The 17991-nt window shown below is 40.2% G+C and overlaps 1 protein-coding gene across 1 annotated transcript in view; it reads right to left on the minus strand.

The window, feature by feature from the left end:
- Positions 1-2975: 2975 nt before the first annotated feature.
- FAM83F (family with sequence similarity 83 member F) overlaps positions 2976-17991 on the minus strand; it is a 47993-nt gene continuing 32977 nt past the window's right edge. Inside the window, exons 4-5 of the mRNA XM_075183009.1 lie at positions 11738-12351; positions 2976-4360 (exon numbers count right to left, since the gene is read on the minus strand). Coding sequence (XP_075039110.1) covers positions 4299-4360; positions 11738-12351 — 676 coding nt within the window. The 3' untranslated portion in view covers positions 2976-4298. The remainder of the gene's footprint in view (positions 4361-11737; positions 12352-17991) is intronic.

Consider the following 17991-nt stretch of genomic DNA (forward strand, 5'->3'; position numbering starts at 1 on the left):
TTCAAGCTATGAGCATCTTGTATGTACGTTATTTTATTGCCATATCATTTGCACCAGCTACAGGGCAGGTGTAAGTGCTGACTGATAGTGATGACTGTCATGGCATTGTCTTTGTATTGAAAACCACACATATGCGTGGCACTAGATAACACAGAACATGTGTATGGAAGGAGGAGAAACTATAAAATCAGATTGTATGTACAGTATGTATTCAGAACATCCTGATATGTATTTAATGTAAAAAATATTTTTATTAATGATTAAAGCATTATGAGTTGGTAATTTCTTTTATAAAAATTTTTGTTTTTGCATGCGTTCTGATGGTACTTTATATTACACATATGCCTATTTGTATCGTGTGTTGGCTGTTCATATACGTGCAATGTAGTATACAGTGATGTACTGCAATCCTCAAGTAATAAATCAGACATTAAATTAAAGACATATAAATAACAAGTACTTATCTCTCCTCTTGTGCTGGCAGGGTTGCTTCTCTTTCCATTGTACACCCCCATGTAGTGCTTCATTGAGCCCAGCAACCTCCTCAATTTTTCGTGCTTGCACATGGAGCAGGAAGAAGAGCTTAGAGTTTTGCTTGTGTCAGACTAATCCTATCCTAGTGATTCTGTCTGTTACAGCTGATGGTAGAAGCCACCAATACTCTTATTCTCTCCCTTGTAATCTCTCACCTTGATTAAGGTAACCTCCTACTCTCTGGCCTACCCGACTCCCAGCTTGCCTCTCTTAAGTCTATCCTCAATGCTGCTTCCCGCCTCATCTTTCTGTCCCGCTGCTCTATCTCTGCTATCCCTCTACGGCAGTTGCTACATTGGCTCCTGGTAGCCTACATAATTAATTGAAACTCCTCACTCTCACCTACAAAGCTCTTAACCAATCCTTCCCCTCAATTACATTTCCAACCTCATCTCTAACTGCACTCCTTACCGCCCCCTTTGCTGGGCCAAAGATCACTGCCTCACTACTTCCCACTCCCACCTCCAGGATCTCTCCCTGGCTGCTCCATAGCTGTGGAAATTTCTCCCACACCCTATTAGGTTAGCCTCTACTCTCCAAAACTTCAAGTGTGCCTTTAAGACTTATTTCTTCATTCAAGCCTACCAGCCTCTTCATAACTCCCTTGACTCAGCTATCATCTCCCCACTCCCCCGCTCGCTACCACCCTACTTGTGTCTTCCCCTTCAGATGTAAGCTTTCACAAGCAGGGACCTCTTTCCTTGTGTTCTTCTTTTACTATTTCATCACTCTGAGTACCTTTCGGACTGCTTCTCTAGCCCTGTTTTCTTGAGCTCAGGCCTACTTTGCCTTGGACATTGCCATCACTCTCACTCATTGTCCTGTAAATAATCTTATCTACATTACCATATGTTATCTGTGTATTTTTTTAGTCAGTATGTCTAGTGTTTGTATTGTGTTTCTCATGTACTATGTATTATGTAATGTGTTATGGATCATTGCTTTCTGTGTACTTCATGTATGGTGCTGCAGGCCTTTTGTGGCGCCTTATAAAAGATAATAATAAAAGGTGGAATGTGAAAGTGGCATCTGATTAGGTTGAATACGACTCCTGTCCAATCAGGTGGCCATATTCGATACACACCTCCAGCCCTAGCAAACTTCTGGTACACCCACTAAATCACTTTTTGAGGGTGACATCATATTAAAGAGAGTTTTCCAAAACTGGACTCCTTTTGAGTAGAAATGAACCCATACAATTAGTTTTACATGCTATACAGTAGGGTGAACTGTATTTGCTGAAATATTTTGTGCTGCTGTTGTTTTGATTGATACATGTTGTATCCAAGTTGAAAACTTAAAATACCCTGCACAAACAGAAGTTGAAGACTGAAAACAATAATGTACTCAATCCATATAGTCCAATGCACCTTAACAATAAGTATGTCAACATGACACATATCAAAGGAGACATTTGTCTACTCCTTTTACTTACCCACTTAGCGCCTGATGTAGAGTCGGATGCAAGTCCAACTGGACAGTGCACAAAGCACTTTTAGTCAAGGATCCGTCTCAATATGCACTCAGACTGAGATGGAAATCCCCCTTGCACCTTTCTGCGCTTAGAGAGGTGGAACGGGTAAGTTAGTGGATGAGCCTAGCAATGTAAAAGCGTGTTCCCGCACTTTACATGCTATGCGGAGTTGAAAGAAGCTGCAGATTGGTCTCTAGGAGACATATCTTTTGCAGGTGCTTTCTGCTGGTGCAACAGACCTTGCAGTATTAAAAAATTTATTAAAAAAATTTTAAATTTAAAAAAGAGTTGTGCACCCCCTCTCAAACAGCATAGCCAACCTTTGTGCTGTCTGGGTTATCTGCTTTACAGGGCTGCTGTGACTGATACACGTAAGTGTATCATACACATGGGCCCATAAGGCAAATAAAGAGGTGTGTTTGTGCAATTTGCATAGTATTCTGAGTTGCACGGATCTAAAGATCCGTTTGACTTGGAATACTGTGTAGATTACGGGATGCAATTTACACTTACAAATTAAGTGTAAATTGCGTCCGACTCTACATCAGGCCCTTACTTTGTAACTGAAGTATTATAGGTTCTATTAAAAACTGACGTGAGAGCCTTTTTAAGGACAATTATACCAGATTTATGAAGTCACGAATCTGGCAAAGTCATAGTAGCCAGATATCTCCCAGGTGAACTGTCTCTTACTGATAAATTGATATTCTGCTATCATTGACCTGTATTCCCTCTTGTTATATAAAACACAGTACCATACAATTTGAAAGGGATCATCCTATAATTCGCTAGTCAGCAAAGGTTGACATTGTGAAACTAAAGAAAAGCATTATAGAATACCCATATACCACTTAAATGCATATAAATTGATACCTCTCATTGGGAAATTTTTAAACAAGTGATAAAGGTTTTGGGTTTATTTACCTATATTTATCCTTTTCTATTTTACCTCAATAAACAGAAATAATTTGCAATAACATTTTATTTCTTTTTTTTTTTTAAACTGTTGCATGTTCAAGCAGTATCCATTAACAAAGTCATAAAAGTTTTCAAGAAGCACTCGGATTTTTCACATTATATAAAGATTTGATCACCCAGATGTGGTCAAAAACACAGGGTTCTCAGCAGCTTTTTTTTTTCTTTCAAGTTAAAGTGCTTATTACCATAGAGTAGAAATTCCTGATTAGAAGAAAGAAGATTTCACCTAGGGAAATATTTACATGCAGTAAACTTGTGGAATGTGCTGGCAGGTGTCTTGGTTCTTACTGTAGATCCTTTAATAAAAATGTACTTCTTTATTGTTCAGAACAGAAGGATTAACAAAGGTCCAATATACATATCGATATGATTTCCTGTTTGTTGAATTAGGATTCTCTTTCACACTGCGATGCACTTGAAGTAAAATGGTGATGCACTTATTTGGTACAATGACTGCATCTGTAGCCAGTTTGCTCACACGTGCATACTGTCACAGAACCAAACAATCAGTGTATGGACTGAATGACTGGGATGCAAGGTTCACATTTTTTTGTTGACTGATAATGAGCACAAACACACTAGTACAATAATTGGCTGACAGCATTTTTTGGCTCAAATGATCAAACGTCTGTCCTATTCGATTCAATCTTGAACAGACAAAATGATGCTTTGGGATCAGACATGGAACATTTTCTGACAAATTTGGTCCAAAACACTCAAACTAACACACAAAATGTCCATGTATATGGCACTCTTCAATTTCATAGGCGAGATCTGATGGTTTGGCTAATTAATGTACCATCCTTACGGATACTGTACATGTATTTAGAATAAATGCTAACTGACAGGTATGCAATAATTGGACATGTCATTAGTTTGTAATTTTTCTAAAACAACAAGGTGGAGGATTCTGGATGAGGCTCTTGATGATTACCATATAGCTTGTCTTAAAAACAGAAACTGTTGCTGGCTCTTTGCTTCCTAATATATTCCACTCAAATATGATTCCAATCAGATATCGGTGGCCAGTATGAAAAAAAGCACTTCTGTGGTCAAGCAAGTCAAGCTTGTCATTCTCGAACAAAATAAGGTTGAGCTACTAAAGCCTCTTAAAAAAAAAAATGGTGTCTACTTGTCAAATGTTCTGCAGTATGCAGAACCAATGATAAGGGATATCCTATATTTTTTATTTCAGTTCTTCACTATCCCTGAGGTTACATTACCTGGCATCAAAAATCACCACTTGTTAATTGTATTTCCAATATGCAATAATTATTTTCTGTACAAAGTTTATTGCATCCATGGAAGCTCCTCAGGACAGTATACATTTGTCTTGCTTTATCTTCTCACTCTTAGCACCTGGACTGATGTTACCTGTTGGAGGGATTGAAAGAGGAATGTTACAGATAAATAGTATAGCTCTATCTTTTTCATCATGCTATTTTATTTATTGTGTATGGAATCTAAAATACACTGGTTACAATTTAAATGTAGTTGTTTCATACAAACGACATGTTACATGCATGTCTCTACATGTCTCTACATGCAATGGAAATTAAAGGAATACCACATATGCTCAGCACATTAAAAACATTTGAAAAGTGCATCAAAAGTGATTATGAGCTTTTTATGCCTTTAGCACAACTACAATGAATTGTCCCGTTAAATGAAGGAAAATGGTTTCAAAAACACACATACACCTTTGTTAACAAGCAGGACTCCATTGATTGAACTGAACAGTCCTGCTTGAGGTATGAAAGCACGTGGCCCATGTGCAGTTAAAAAATCAGGACTTCCTGGAAATCCCCCAACTCCAGATTGGATGCATTGCGCACGGACACCCTAGAGTAATCTGCTTGGATGGCAACAGCTTGAAACATGTTTTTTATAGACTCTACCTTCTAACTCAAAGCGTGGTGGAAGATTTAGAAAGAGGTGGAAGATTTGTCTCACCTACATGTATACCTAGGAAGGGCACAACTCAGAATCAGAACATTGGGCAGTTAAACATCTCTTCTTTTGACTCGTGACACAAAATACACAAACACAGACTCCAATACTTAGAACACATTTGAAGTGATCCAACAGCTCTGACTATTCACCAATGTATTTTAACATGTGTTTGCAACCAGTTCTAAATAAGAATCAAACTGTAATCTCAAATTCCACAAGATTCCTCCCTGGAGAAGGTTCAGTACAGTTTAAAATCTCTGCTCACGGTATGAGGTTGGATCTCAGTTTTATATACAGCTGGAGGCAGTTTATTACTTTTCAAGTTAGGTACAGACAATATAACTTTTAGTAAGTCCTCAAAATGGACTGATGATATGTTGTACATGGTGATATGTTGTATATGACACCATACAGTGACAAAATCTCCGGCTGAACAGTTTTCACTTATGGTTGTAATTTTTTGCTTACCTATCCTGTATAACAATCCTTTCACAATCATATACCAGAGCTTCACAATTTCTGTGTGAGCACTTTTCTTTTGATTACATACATGCTTTGCTTGGGTTTATGCTAAAATAAAGTTTCTGCCATATCTTGAAGATATGGCCACTGGATGGCACCCTTGTCCCAAGGTAGGGAAAAAAACAATTACTCTTATTCTTTATAATAGATGAAGGACACACCTTTTTGAAAAAGCTGTTGGGAAACAGTGAGACTTTGGGTGAAAGTTGTTCTCATCTTCCCCAAGCTGCTGCCCTCACATTGTTCTACTCTGTAGTTGATTGGGATTATAAATTTCCTGCATGTGAGTTTGCTCAGCTACATACAGGAATCATGTCAAGCTACATGCAGCGTTAAGCTCTCACCTATGGTATTAGAAGTGAGCAATGCCACCACCCGATTTGGGTTGTGGCACTGCCATGGCTACATCTGCTTCACACACTCCATATGTATAATATGAGGACACACTACAGGGACAATTATGGTGAAATTATTTTGTTTTATACTTGTGCAAATCATGGGCTGACTTTGTGAAATTACTGGAACTGCCACGCTGTGCAGCCAAGTCTCTGCTTACAATTGTGCGTACAAGAAGGGCTCTCATTATACCAGTCTTCATTATAAAGTTCCAACGTTAGTATATGTGGAATGTTTTATTAGAATGGAATGTCACTGTTGTCTGCTTTAAAATTATGATCAGTCTACTGCATACTTGCCAACTCTTCATATAGAAACCGTTGTAATTCCTACACCGTTCACCTGATTTGGATGTAAATACCCTCAAATGAAAGCTGAAAGTCTGCAGTTAAAGCACATCTTGTTAGTTTCATTTCAAATCCATTGTGGTGGTGTGTGGAGCCCAAAATATGAGAATTGTGTCAATGTCCCAATATTTATGGACTTGACTGTATTCTATATTATTTTGGGGGGGTTTTACTTCTGTGCTGGATGTTATATGAATGGATGAATACTGATTGGACGTCTTTTCTCGATTTGCTGACCCTGGCTGCATTTGAGGACTCACATCAAATAAGAAATATACTTTTGATTTATCTAGCCCAACTGAAGGCAACTCTTCAGCAACTAACTCTAGTTGGCCAAGTTCCCACAGCTGAAGAGGCTGCACTGGTGGCCGAGCAGAAGGACAAACCTAGTGCTGACATGATTGTCTGCGATTACATAATAGGGATATCAGCAGCTCTTGTGAGAACACTTATCCTGGTAAGAACTCTGAACCCAAGTGGAGGTGGCTTATGAATTTCAGTGCTTCTGCCACACTACCAAGCCGCCCTATAAGCTGGAGGCTACATTTTGCTGCAATCCGCATAGCCCCATCTAAACTCAACACTAAGAGCTGGTGTACTACCACTGCACCTACTCTGCATGATAAGTGGAACAGTAGTGGTCTACTGAGATACCCACACTCTTTAGGAGCTTGAACACCCATTTATATTCCAACTCCTGCTGCAGCCTAACCCAGTGAATAGTGCCAGCAGTGCCTCAAAAACTGACATACCTCTTAACTTCTTCATTCACCAAGACTTATTCGGCATCTACTCATCATGCTGGGTAGTCTTCTTTCCCATTGTGGTAAGCTTCTGTCTCTGCCAGAACCACAACCAGCAGAAAACATAACCTAACTGAGGCTTGTTGAAACATAACCCTGCAGCCAGGATGGTAATTGGTGGATTTTCCTTGTGTTCTGGTTCTTGGTCTATACTGCTTCCAGCCTGCAGACTTAAATTGCTAAGCTGCTTGCATTAGCTACCAAACCTAGAGTATTCCTTGCCTTACCATTTCTTACCACTAGAGGCCCTCTGTATTCTAGCAGACCCATAATTGCACGTTCCTCCTCAACAGCAAATAAATGGAGTTTAGACCCATCTGGTGTGATCAAAGTATCTACAATATTGAGCAACTCAGTTCCTCTCTGGGTTACTTCATAGGCTGGTTTGGGCAGGGACCACACAGGAGTCACTGGGGAGTGAGGTGTGCCTAAGCAGCCTAGCAGCTAACTACACAGCAACATACTTTAATCATGTAAGATATGCTACAGTTAGGACCCTACCTGGCTCTGATGCCAACTTGTCCCTGAAACAAAACTGTAACTGCTCTCCATGTTGTTAACTAATACAAGCAGAATAAAGCTCATAATTTCACAATGTCTTAAGGAGCGAAGAAATCTTTCAGTGGGAAGCTCACACAATTTCTCAAGAAAGGACCTTTCCTAGAGACATGTCCCGCCAAACTGGATCCTTCTCCACCAATCTCATGACTAAATCATCCCTTAGGAATTTTTGAGATGTTACACTTTTGTATTTTCAGATAGCATACAACACTGTTTTGTTAAAGTTAAATATACAGTTAAAAATTTACACCCAAATCCTAGCCAATCATCTAAATAGAGCTCTCCTGGTGATAGTACACCATGACCTAGTGGGATTTATCCTAGGACGGTCTAGGAGACACGAGACAATACAAGAGGAGATGCAGATTTAATTGAAATCATTAACTTAAATAAATCTCTTTTCTCATTCTTTGCCCAGGGGATTGAACTCCTAGGGGCCTTGATCGCATCTTCTTATGGCGCCATCTATAAAGAAAACTTCCACTCTACTCTTGTCCAGAATAACAAGAGATTTAGCTACTTGAAAACCTCTGCTTAACTTGCAGCTAGGTATTATCATAACTATCAAAATGAACATACTTCCAAAACTATTATATAACTTTCAGACTCCACCAGTGGCGGTTCCACATTCAGTGTTTATGGGTATTCAAAAAGTAAAGACCAGACAGACTGTCCTCCACAAGTCTACTAAAAATAGAGGCATTGGCTTCCCAGTCATTAAACTCTACTATTTGGCTGTCCACTTAATTCATATAGCAGCAACCTTTGCCACCACCCCCAGAACAGAATTTCCTGGTTAGAAATAGAGACTAAGTTTCTGGACCTCTCTTCTCTGTTTGGGGCCTTCCCAAATCCCTCATTAACTCCCTCCCAACATGTTTACCTTAATACTATGGTATAAGTTTTCATCCACTATTTTCTATACTTTGGACAGTCCATCCTTACCCTCATACCTTCACCCCAAACCATTTGAGTCCTGGACTGGGTGAAGGATATGTTGTATTACTCACCTCACAGAAATTTCTCACTTCTCCTTTTTATTGGTGATCTAACAAAAATATCCTGCACTGACTCCTAGGTTATTTGAGTATCTACAGATTAGGTTTAATCTATGTGTCACCTCCTCTAGAAGTCTTTCCCTTTCAAAAACATATGCCTTCAATCTCCTTCAAATAGGGGAATCATTTCTCTAAAATACAGCATGTTGTCATGAGTTGCAGCCGTGGCTCATCTGCTCTCCCCAGGCGCGTCCCGACTGTTGCCTGTAACAGCCAGGACGACGCTTCCGCTTCTTCGTTCTGGCTACCCCTGACACCTCCTACCTCCCTGTTGCAGTATTGCATATAAGCTACCACTATGCTAAGAGTTAAGACCTGGTGGCATCCAAGTACCTGTGAGCACAACAAGCTTTAAGGAACAGTTGCTACAGGTGAAGACCTCTATTTACCAGTTCTAGAAGTTTATGTCAATAGCTGCTAGCCGTAACACATGTTATTTGACTTAACCACTGACTTCCAAAGTGTACATGAACTTGAGTGGGAAAAGGATCTTGGCACATATTCCACATTTGGTGGACTTGCCCAAAGGACAAGACACACTATCTCCTGAACTCTGTACTAGAAGCACCAATCTGTAAAGATGCTTGCATACTAATCTTAGGCTATCCCCCCTTCCCCCACAAGGATTTATCTACTCAATCTGTAAAGCTTGCTTCCAACATTATGGATACTGCAAAATACGTAATTGCGGCTCACTGGAAACTAAGTGACTCTCCCCCTTGTTTCTTTATTTAAAAAAAGGATATGGCATGTTGCATGCATGATAAAGATTACATACTACCTTCATGATAAAAGGGATCTTATTTCTTGTTTTATTTTCAGCTGGACTTGTTATCTTGTTAACAATGTTGTTTCTGTGTTCAATATTTAATTATTACCTAGCTATAACAAACTAGTTATTTTGTGCTAGCTACAAAATAACAATAGATTATTTAACTTTAAATAGTACTTAACTCTATAAAGGTATACATATACTTAATAGTAAAGTCTTAGGCCAGAGCTTCAGACAGTTAAACGTTCACATTTTCTGAGACACTAAATTCAAAGGCCTTCCGGACTAGGGGTCTATTTATCAAGGGATATTTTCACCATAGAATAGGGCTTCTCCTTATCTATCAAAGGGTAGACCCTGCTGGAGAAAAGTTTTGGTGAGTTTCTCCAGCGAAATGCATGAGGGAAGCCAATTTTTTGACTAGGTTTTAATGATAAATTGTGGTGATAGGAGGGTTTCTAACTTTGCGTTAGGAAGCAGTAGAAAACCTATCGCTGCTTATTAATGAATAGGCATAAAGGTAATAACATATTTGTGTGGTATTTTGTAGCCCTACCATTGTTATGTACAGAAAAGAGAAATATGTATAATAAACAGATCCTGGCGCATTTCCTTGTTCATCAGGTGACCAGTGTGCCACAGTGGGCAGCACGGTGGCTTAGTGGTTAGCACTTCTGCCTTACAGCACTGGGGTCATGAGTTAAATTCCTGACCGTGGCCTTATCTGTGTGGAGTCTGTATGTTCTCCCCATGTTTGCATGGATTTCCTCCGGGGGCTCCAGTTTCCTCCCACACTAAAAAAACATACTGGTAGGTTAATTGGCTGCTAACAAATTGACCCTAGTCTGTGTGTCTGTCTGTGTCTGTGTGTGTGTGTTAGGGAATTTAGACTGTAAGCCCAAATGGGGCAGGGACTGATGTGAGTGAGTTCTCTGTACAACTCTGTGGAATTAGTTGCGCTATATAAATTAATGGTAATAATAATAAAATATCCTAATCATATTTCACATACCTTTTTATCTTCTGTTTTACAGACTAAACATAGCCCTATCGAATTTCCATTTTTAAGAAATACAAAAATAGCTCTTTTTCCCTGTACAAACTATTTCAATTATTTTTCTCCCCACCATAGATCACTGTTTTATTTCAACATAAAAGTTTTCTGTTCTATAATAGGCAGGAAAGAAAATAAGTAGTTTGACTAGGAGGAAGAACTGTTTGCAAACCAACTACTGACTATTAGGCAGTTGACTACAGTTAAATTAAACAACAACTAGTTAAAGGCTCCCAGGCCGGGGTGCAGAATCTGAGCCCCCCCCCCCACCCTTGGAATGTGCAGGACCAGGTAGCCTGTTGAGGAGAAAATTGAAATGTTCTAGTTCTGTACTCTTGAAGCAATGCTGTCATATCACACACCGATTCAGAAAGCCTCCTTTAACTTATAAGCATGACTTACTGGTTCTTCCATGGTCATATAGAGGAGGCCCTAAGTCATACATAACCCCACTATAAATAGCCAAAAATAACGGCATTGAATGGAGGGGTCGGAGCTTAATGACGCGATTAAGCCCCGCCCCTCCATTCACTACTGTGAATTTTGCCAAATTTCGGGAGTTTTGCCTACTCTTCCGGGAGTTCCCCGAAATTCGGGAGCCTCCCGGGAATTCTGGGAGAGTAGGCAGGTATGCCCTAAGTCATGTAACAGTTACATTGAGGATCATAGAGACTGGTGTGGTTGCTACTCCTGTTGCTATGCTTGTGTATTCAAATGGGGCCTCTTGTCACCAATGAACTACTTTTTATAAAGCATAAGGAGTGAAATACAATGTGATGATTTTTTATCATCATCAGAAAAAAAAAAGTGCAAAATCTGTAGCATGTTAATATATGTGCAGATTTTCAGCATATCTTTTAACATAAGCTTATTTCAACAATGTTCCATAGGTATCAAAATGTTGTAGGACTAGAATTGAAAAATACAGACAAGTAAAGAAGTCTGTTCTATTCAACACAACATAGAATAAAGTGAATGTACATCTATCAATAAAATAAATGTCCATAGGGGAATTAAGCCAACCTGTCACTTCATTCACAAAACTTCCATCATCTTTATTACATAATGTTTCAGTCATTATATTGTTTTATAAAAAGTGATATCAAAAATTGACACTGCACAAGTACAATAAGTCAAAGGCTTATAATGGCCAATAATAATCTGATGCAGGTCTGTTGGCTTATATTAGACATAGTGGATATCTGGCTAAAATAAACATTTCTGACAGTAGCACATAATTGTTTACTATATATCTATAACAATGTATGTTTAGATGCAGTCTTACCTGAAGCGGCTAGATCCTGTTGACTCCTGAAGATGTTGCTTTGGCTTAAGGAAGGTTTAGGTTTATTCAATACTACAAAACCCTCCTCTTCCTTGTCCTGAACGGAAGTTTGTGTTTTCTTGAGAAATCTAAAGCTTGGTTTTTTTGGGGACTTATTTGTTCGACCGTCTTCTTTGGATTTCCCATTCTCTTTATTTGGGTGAACAGCGACTTTTGGAAGATTGTCTAGTATCACAATTTCTGGTTCTTCTTGTTTTTCATTAATAAGATCTTCCAGGAATTTTGCCATTCTTTTCTCCCCTTCATTTTCCTCACTATCTCCAGCAGTCGGTGGATTTGGGGTCCCAAATCTTAGCATTTCACCAGGAGCCGGACTTCTCCCCACTACCAAGGAGTATTTGGGGTTAATGAGCTTGCGAGCAACAGTGGAGGAACGTGGTCTCGCGCTGATTATGGGACTGGGCCGAACATCAGGTAAGCTCAATTCTTTGAAAAGATTAATTTCCTCTGATATTGCATAGAGTTCACGGAATTCAATGTCAAAAGGCTCAGTGTACTGCCCGGACAGCAGTGTCATAATGCTACGATCCACTCTTAAAGACGACCAGGTCAACCTGTAAAGCATGACAAACTCAAAACATTGTAGTGGGAACAGGGTTAAGGAGTAATACTTAAAAAAAACTTAAATATAATGACATTAACAAAAAAATATTTCAATTGAGCATTGCAGTTGCAAAGACTTCTAAATCTAAATCTTACATTTTCCAGTAAGGTGATGTCATCTATCCATGACCGAGAACACATCATGGAACTCCTACATAAACACTTGGGGGTAAATGTATCAAGCTGAGAGTTTTCTGGCGGGTTTGAAAAACCAATCAGATTCTAGCTATCTTTTATTTAGTACATTCTGCAAAATGATAGCTAGAATCTGATTGGTTGCTATTGGCAACATCTTCACTATTGAAACCCGCCGGAAAACTCTCAGCTTGATACATTTACCCCTTGATGTGCATGTGGCAAAAAGCTTACAAACCATGATATATTGAGTTTTCTATTGGTATATAAAAAAAAACAACCAGAGCAGTTACCAATAAAACCTTCGTAATGAAGTCCAAAATTATTACATTATTATCACAGCGAAAGCAAACAATAGCCAGTAGGTGCAACAATACAAAACCCACACAACGGAAGTTATTTAAAAATCTCATTTTGCTAATTATTTGCCATGACTCCCTACTTTTTCAGACACATAGCAATTTTAGCAAATGATTATAACAAAAACAGCAGACACTCCAGGGCACCTGTGAATATTTGAAACATTTCACATATCTTGGAGTGTGTTTTTCCAGTTGCAAAAGTCATGACATAAAATAAAAAAATTCACGCAGCAGTACTTGGGGCGGTATGTGCCAGTAATGATAACCTCTTCTTCTTAATAAGTTTAAATAACCACTTTCCAGTCCCATATACATTCTGTGATCCTCTTGCAAGCTTTTTCCTCGACCCTATGCCCCCCACATTTGCCCTCTCCCCATGCTGCCAGCAGACTAGATTATTGTTTCCTATTCCCCATCAGGCCTCTCTTCTTCTCCACTCCTCCTTGCAGTCACTAGAAAAATAACCAGACTACAGATCATCCATCTGTTACTGCCTGTGAGTACTTACCCTTTATATAGACTATATAGACTTTAGACTGTAAGCCCCACTGGGGCAGGGATTGATGTGAATGAGTTCTCTGTACAGCGCTGCGGAATCAGTGGTGCTATATAAATAAATGGTGATGATGATATTGATACCAATTTTCAAAAACGTTTCACCTCAAACTCTCTGCTGGGTTTGTATGATGTTAACAACAACTGTAAGCAGGCCTGGGTTTTATAGAAAGGTCTCAAAGACTTCGGTTTATGGTGACACGGGTGAAGGGAGGTACACTACTCAGTTTGCATATACTTACACATTTTTCACCTTCAAGCATGTGCTGAAATAAGTTTGAATTATTTCTATTTTTATTTTATACATCTAGAATGCAGTAAGGATTTTTGTACATTGGATATTTTGATTGTGTTTTGTTGTAATCTTTTGCAAAAATATTTTTTTTTCTTTAATTTGTACATTTCAAAAGTGTGTTTCATTCATATAACATCTCAAACAAGGGAAGTCCATATATTAGTTTTACTCTTACATTTACGTGGAAGCTATTTTTTTTTAAAATAATGACTTGAGCAGCAGACATAGAACCATGAGCCGTGAATGTACCCAGTGAAACCCTTAGATCTGTTTGTAATGGTTTGAAAGGATAATCCTAAATTTATATTTTTCCCTGCAAATTAATAGTTCTGAAAAACCGACAAGCAAGGTATTCATTTAAGAGCATTTAGTGAACTTTTAACAAAATGTTCAGCACAGACCTTTTAAAAAGAAATAAACTGTTCCTTTTTTTCTCACGTGAGGCACTTAACGTAAGTGTTTCTTGTGTGTAACCAGTAATAAGTAATATCTAGTGCAGACAGGAATGAATTGAGCTATTTCTTTGAGAAGATTTACAGCTAAGTTTATGTGCTGAGGAGGAATAAATTCTATTGCTTCATGATTAGAAGCACAGTAGCAGTCGAAGAGCCAGAAATCACTAATATAGGCCCTGTGTATGGCATACTTGCCAACTTGCTGAAGTTGGCTTCCGGGAGCCTGCTGGGGGAGGTGGGCGTGATGGCGGCGGGGCTCCAAAATTCACGTCATTTTGGCCCCACCCCTGTGACGTAATGACGCAAACATTTGACAGTAGGGGGGGGGCCAAACGCCGCGATTCCCGGTGATTAGCGGAGTTTTGGACCTAATTGGACAGAATTCTGCCAGATGCAGGAGATTGCCACACTCTCCCGGAAGTCCAGGAGACTCTCCTAAAATGCGGGAGTCTCCCGGACATTCCGGGTGAGTTGGCAAGTATGGTGTATGGTAGTTCTAGCCTGGGAATATTTAATTAAATTTTTATAATGTACCGTATAGTGAAAAATAAAAAAGGCCAAACATAACATTAAAAAAAACGTGATCAATTCTGATGTATTGTTTTTTGCAGAGGCCAAGGAGTGAAGGACAATCGGAAAAATCTCATCTTATTTAGTTTTTGGAACAAATCTTGCATCTATTTTGGGCCACGCTTTGTATTTTCTGTAGGTGGGATTGGATTTGGAAAACGTCTCATGTGTGTTCACAGCATCTGATCCAGGGGTAAATGTATCAAGCTGCGAATTTGCAACTCCAGCGATTTTCTCAGGAGAGTTGAAACTCGCCGATGTATGAAGCGGAGTTTTCATACAAAATCGCCAGAGTTCTGCTTCTGTCAAAATCGCTACTTGCAAAATCGCCAGAGATCAAACTCACCACTGTTTGCCACTGCAGCTATACAGCTCTCAAATGTATGAAGCTGCGAGTTAGCAAACTCAGGAGAGTTTGCTTCAAAACACGCCAGATACAACACGCTGCTTGATAGCAGCGTGTTGTACAAACACATCACTGTTACACTGCCCTGGCAGTGTTAAAACTGTAAAGAATAGATAAAAGTTGAAAAAAAAAAAAGCGTGAGGTCCCCCCACTATTAATGCTTAACCCTAGTGCTGCCTGACTAGTGCTGGTCCCGTGAAAATCGGGGAAAAATTTTGCGTGGGGTCCCCCCGATTTTAACTTTACCAGCACTAGGCAAACCAGCCAGGGTTGGCGGAACTATAGCAGGGAGACGCGCGGCAGGGGTCCCCCTGCCATAATGACTAACCAACCCTAGACTGTTCAGCGCTGGGCTGGATTCCCTAGGTAGTGGGGTCCGCTGAAAAAAACGAGCGGGGCCCCCCACCTAGAAAGAACCAGCCCAGTGCTGATAGCACTAGGGCTCTTCCTACTACCCCTGGGCTGTGGGTAGTAGGGTAATATGGCATAAAGTAGTAAAAAAAAAAACTGACACCAATTTTGTTTGTGGAACTACAAGTCCCAGCCAGCCAGGTTGCCAAAAACAGTGTGGCCATGCTGGTGATTGTATAACTACAAGCACCAGCATACCCACGGCAGCCAGGGCATGTTGGCACTTTGAGAACCACAAGTGCCAACATGCCCTGACATCCCTGGCTTGCTGGGCCCTGTAGTTCCACAAAGAAAAAAGTTTACAAAGCCACAACACCCTCTTATAAACCACATACATTAAAAATAATAAAACCCACAATAAAAACACTAACCACCCTCTTTTAAACCACAACTATTTATTAAAAATAAAAAAACCCAAATACTTACCAATGATGCCTTCTTTCTTCTTCCCACCGTCCTGTCCTTAAGTATTTGTAAATCCATCTTGCCGGCTTGCCCCAGTCCCAGCCATTTATACCTCCATAAGGGAATCTTTTCCAACAGGAACTCTTCGCCCAGAAGGGGCATATATTTGTACATCCCGACTCTTTAGGCTTGATTGAAGATAAAAATAAAAAAAAACTGGAGCCGCCGCAAACACCTCCTACCTAGTAGGAGGTCCGTTTCGCAATGCTCTTACGCTGTTTGAGTAAGAGCTAACTACTGTATTATGGTATTTTCCCACGCTAGTGGGGAAATCACATAATACTGTATTTAGCGCTTGCGCAAGTAACGTAGCGCATTGCGCATGCGCTACGCTACTTGCGTAAGCTGTATTTACTGTAATACAGCTTACAGCTTAATACAGTTTACCCGCGATTTTTCGCGATTTAAACACGCTGGCAAACTCGCAGCTTGATACATTTACCCCCCAGTGTTCACAGCGACATTGTCTGTTTGGTAATTGAGGTATGTAATTAATATTTCCTAATATCCTTCCTGACATGCATACTTTTGTAAACAAATAATTGGACCTATGGAGGGCCAAGCATGACTTCATTACATCTGCATTTCTGTAGTTCACTGATTCAGCTGGTTGCTATGTTTAAAGCAACCAGCTCAACTCTCTGTAAGCTTTAGTTGTGCAATTACTGCTGCAGCCATGCAGCTAATCATCCAGCAAACTTCGAATGGCTTTGCTGGCTTTATAAACTGCTCCCTGTTACCATTCCAGTGCTTGTAAGAGTTCCTGCTTGACCTAGTGTGCCTTGTATCCTGACTTTGATTTGATCCGGATTGTTCTAAGGATTCTGTTTTCTCCTGCTCCTGATCACGGCTTGTTTAATGAATTTGCTCTCATATCTCTACCTGCCCTGACCTCTGACTTGTTTAAAGGAACTGCTGATTTCTCCTGCTCCTGACACAGGCCTGTTTGTTCCTCTGTAATTACTCTTGACTGTCTGGCCTGGAGTTCTGCTATTGACATTCTTGGTGCTCACTACCTGCTTGTCACTCACCGGACTGTGAGTGCTACTTCTAAAGTAGCTAGGAACCGTGTCCGTCCATTATTATGAGGTACTGCGCATGTGCAGTCCCTTTTAACCTTCAGTTCTGTTCCTTTAACTTAATTGACTGATCAGGCAACACTCCCTATATTAAGCACCTGTGGTCAATACCACGTTGCCTGATCTTGGAGTCTCATGGAGTCTCATTCCTCATGAGTCTCTGAAGGTGTTCCAGTGCCTCCTCGTGTGTTCAGCTAATGCTGATTCCTGTTTGCCGTTTGTGGTTTCCAGACCACTTCTATTCCTGTGTTTCCTAGTGACTTCAGCAGCTGATTCCTATCCGCTGCCTCCGTGTATCTACAGCTACAGATTACTGCAAACTCTCCTGTGTTTCATCGTGACTCCAGCAGCTGATTCCTATCCGCTGCCTCCGTGTATCTACAGCTACAGATTACTGCAAACTCTCCTGTGTTTCTTCGTGACTCCAGCAGCTGATTCCTATCCGCTGCCTCCGTGTATCTACAGCTACAGATTACTGCAAACTCTCCTGAGTAACATCGCTACTGTTCCAGCTGATTCCTGTTCGCTACTTCAGCGTGTCTACAGAGTCTGCTCGTCTCAGCGCTCCAGTCTGCATTCTACCTGCCGTCAGCTGACCCGCTGCCTACTGCTTCTACAGTGTGTCCATTTGTGTCAACTCGCCTGTTGCTTCGAGTCTACGCTCCTCGGCTTCCAGCTTTGCTACATCGCTTCAACTCTTCCGTGGTCTCCTGCTGTTCTATTCAATATACTACTGCTTCCTGAGTATTTGTCATCTTTGCTGTCCTACCTACAGTGCGCTGCACCTACCTGCCGCTTTCATTCTGCAAGGACTTCGCATCTCGTCTGTTCCCGGCCGCTCAGGTATCCCTGCAGCTA

The sequence above is a fragment of the Mixophyes fleayi genome, chromosome 8, assembly GCF_038048845.1.
Source record: "Mixophyes fleayi isolate aMixFle1 chromosome 8, aMixFle1.hap1, whole genome shotgun sequence".
Classification (NCBI taxonomy): domain Eukaryota; kingdom Metazoa; phylum Chordata; class Amphibia; order Anura; family Limnodynastidae; genus Mixophyes; species Mixophyes fleayi.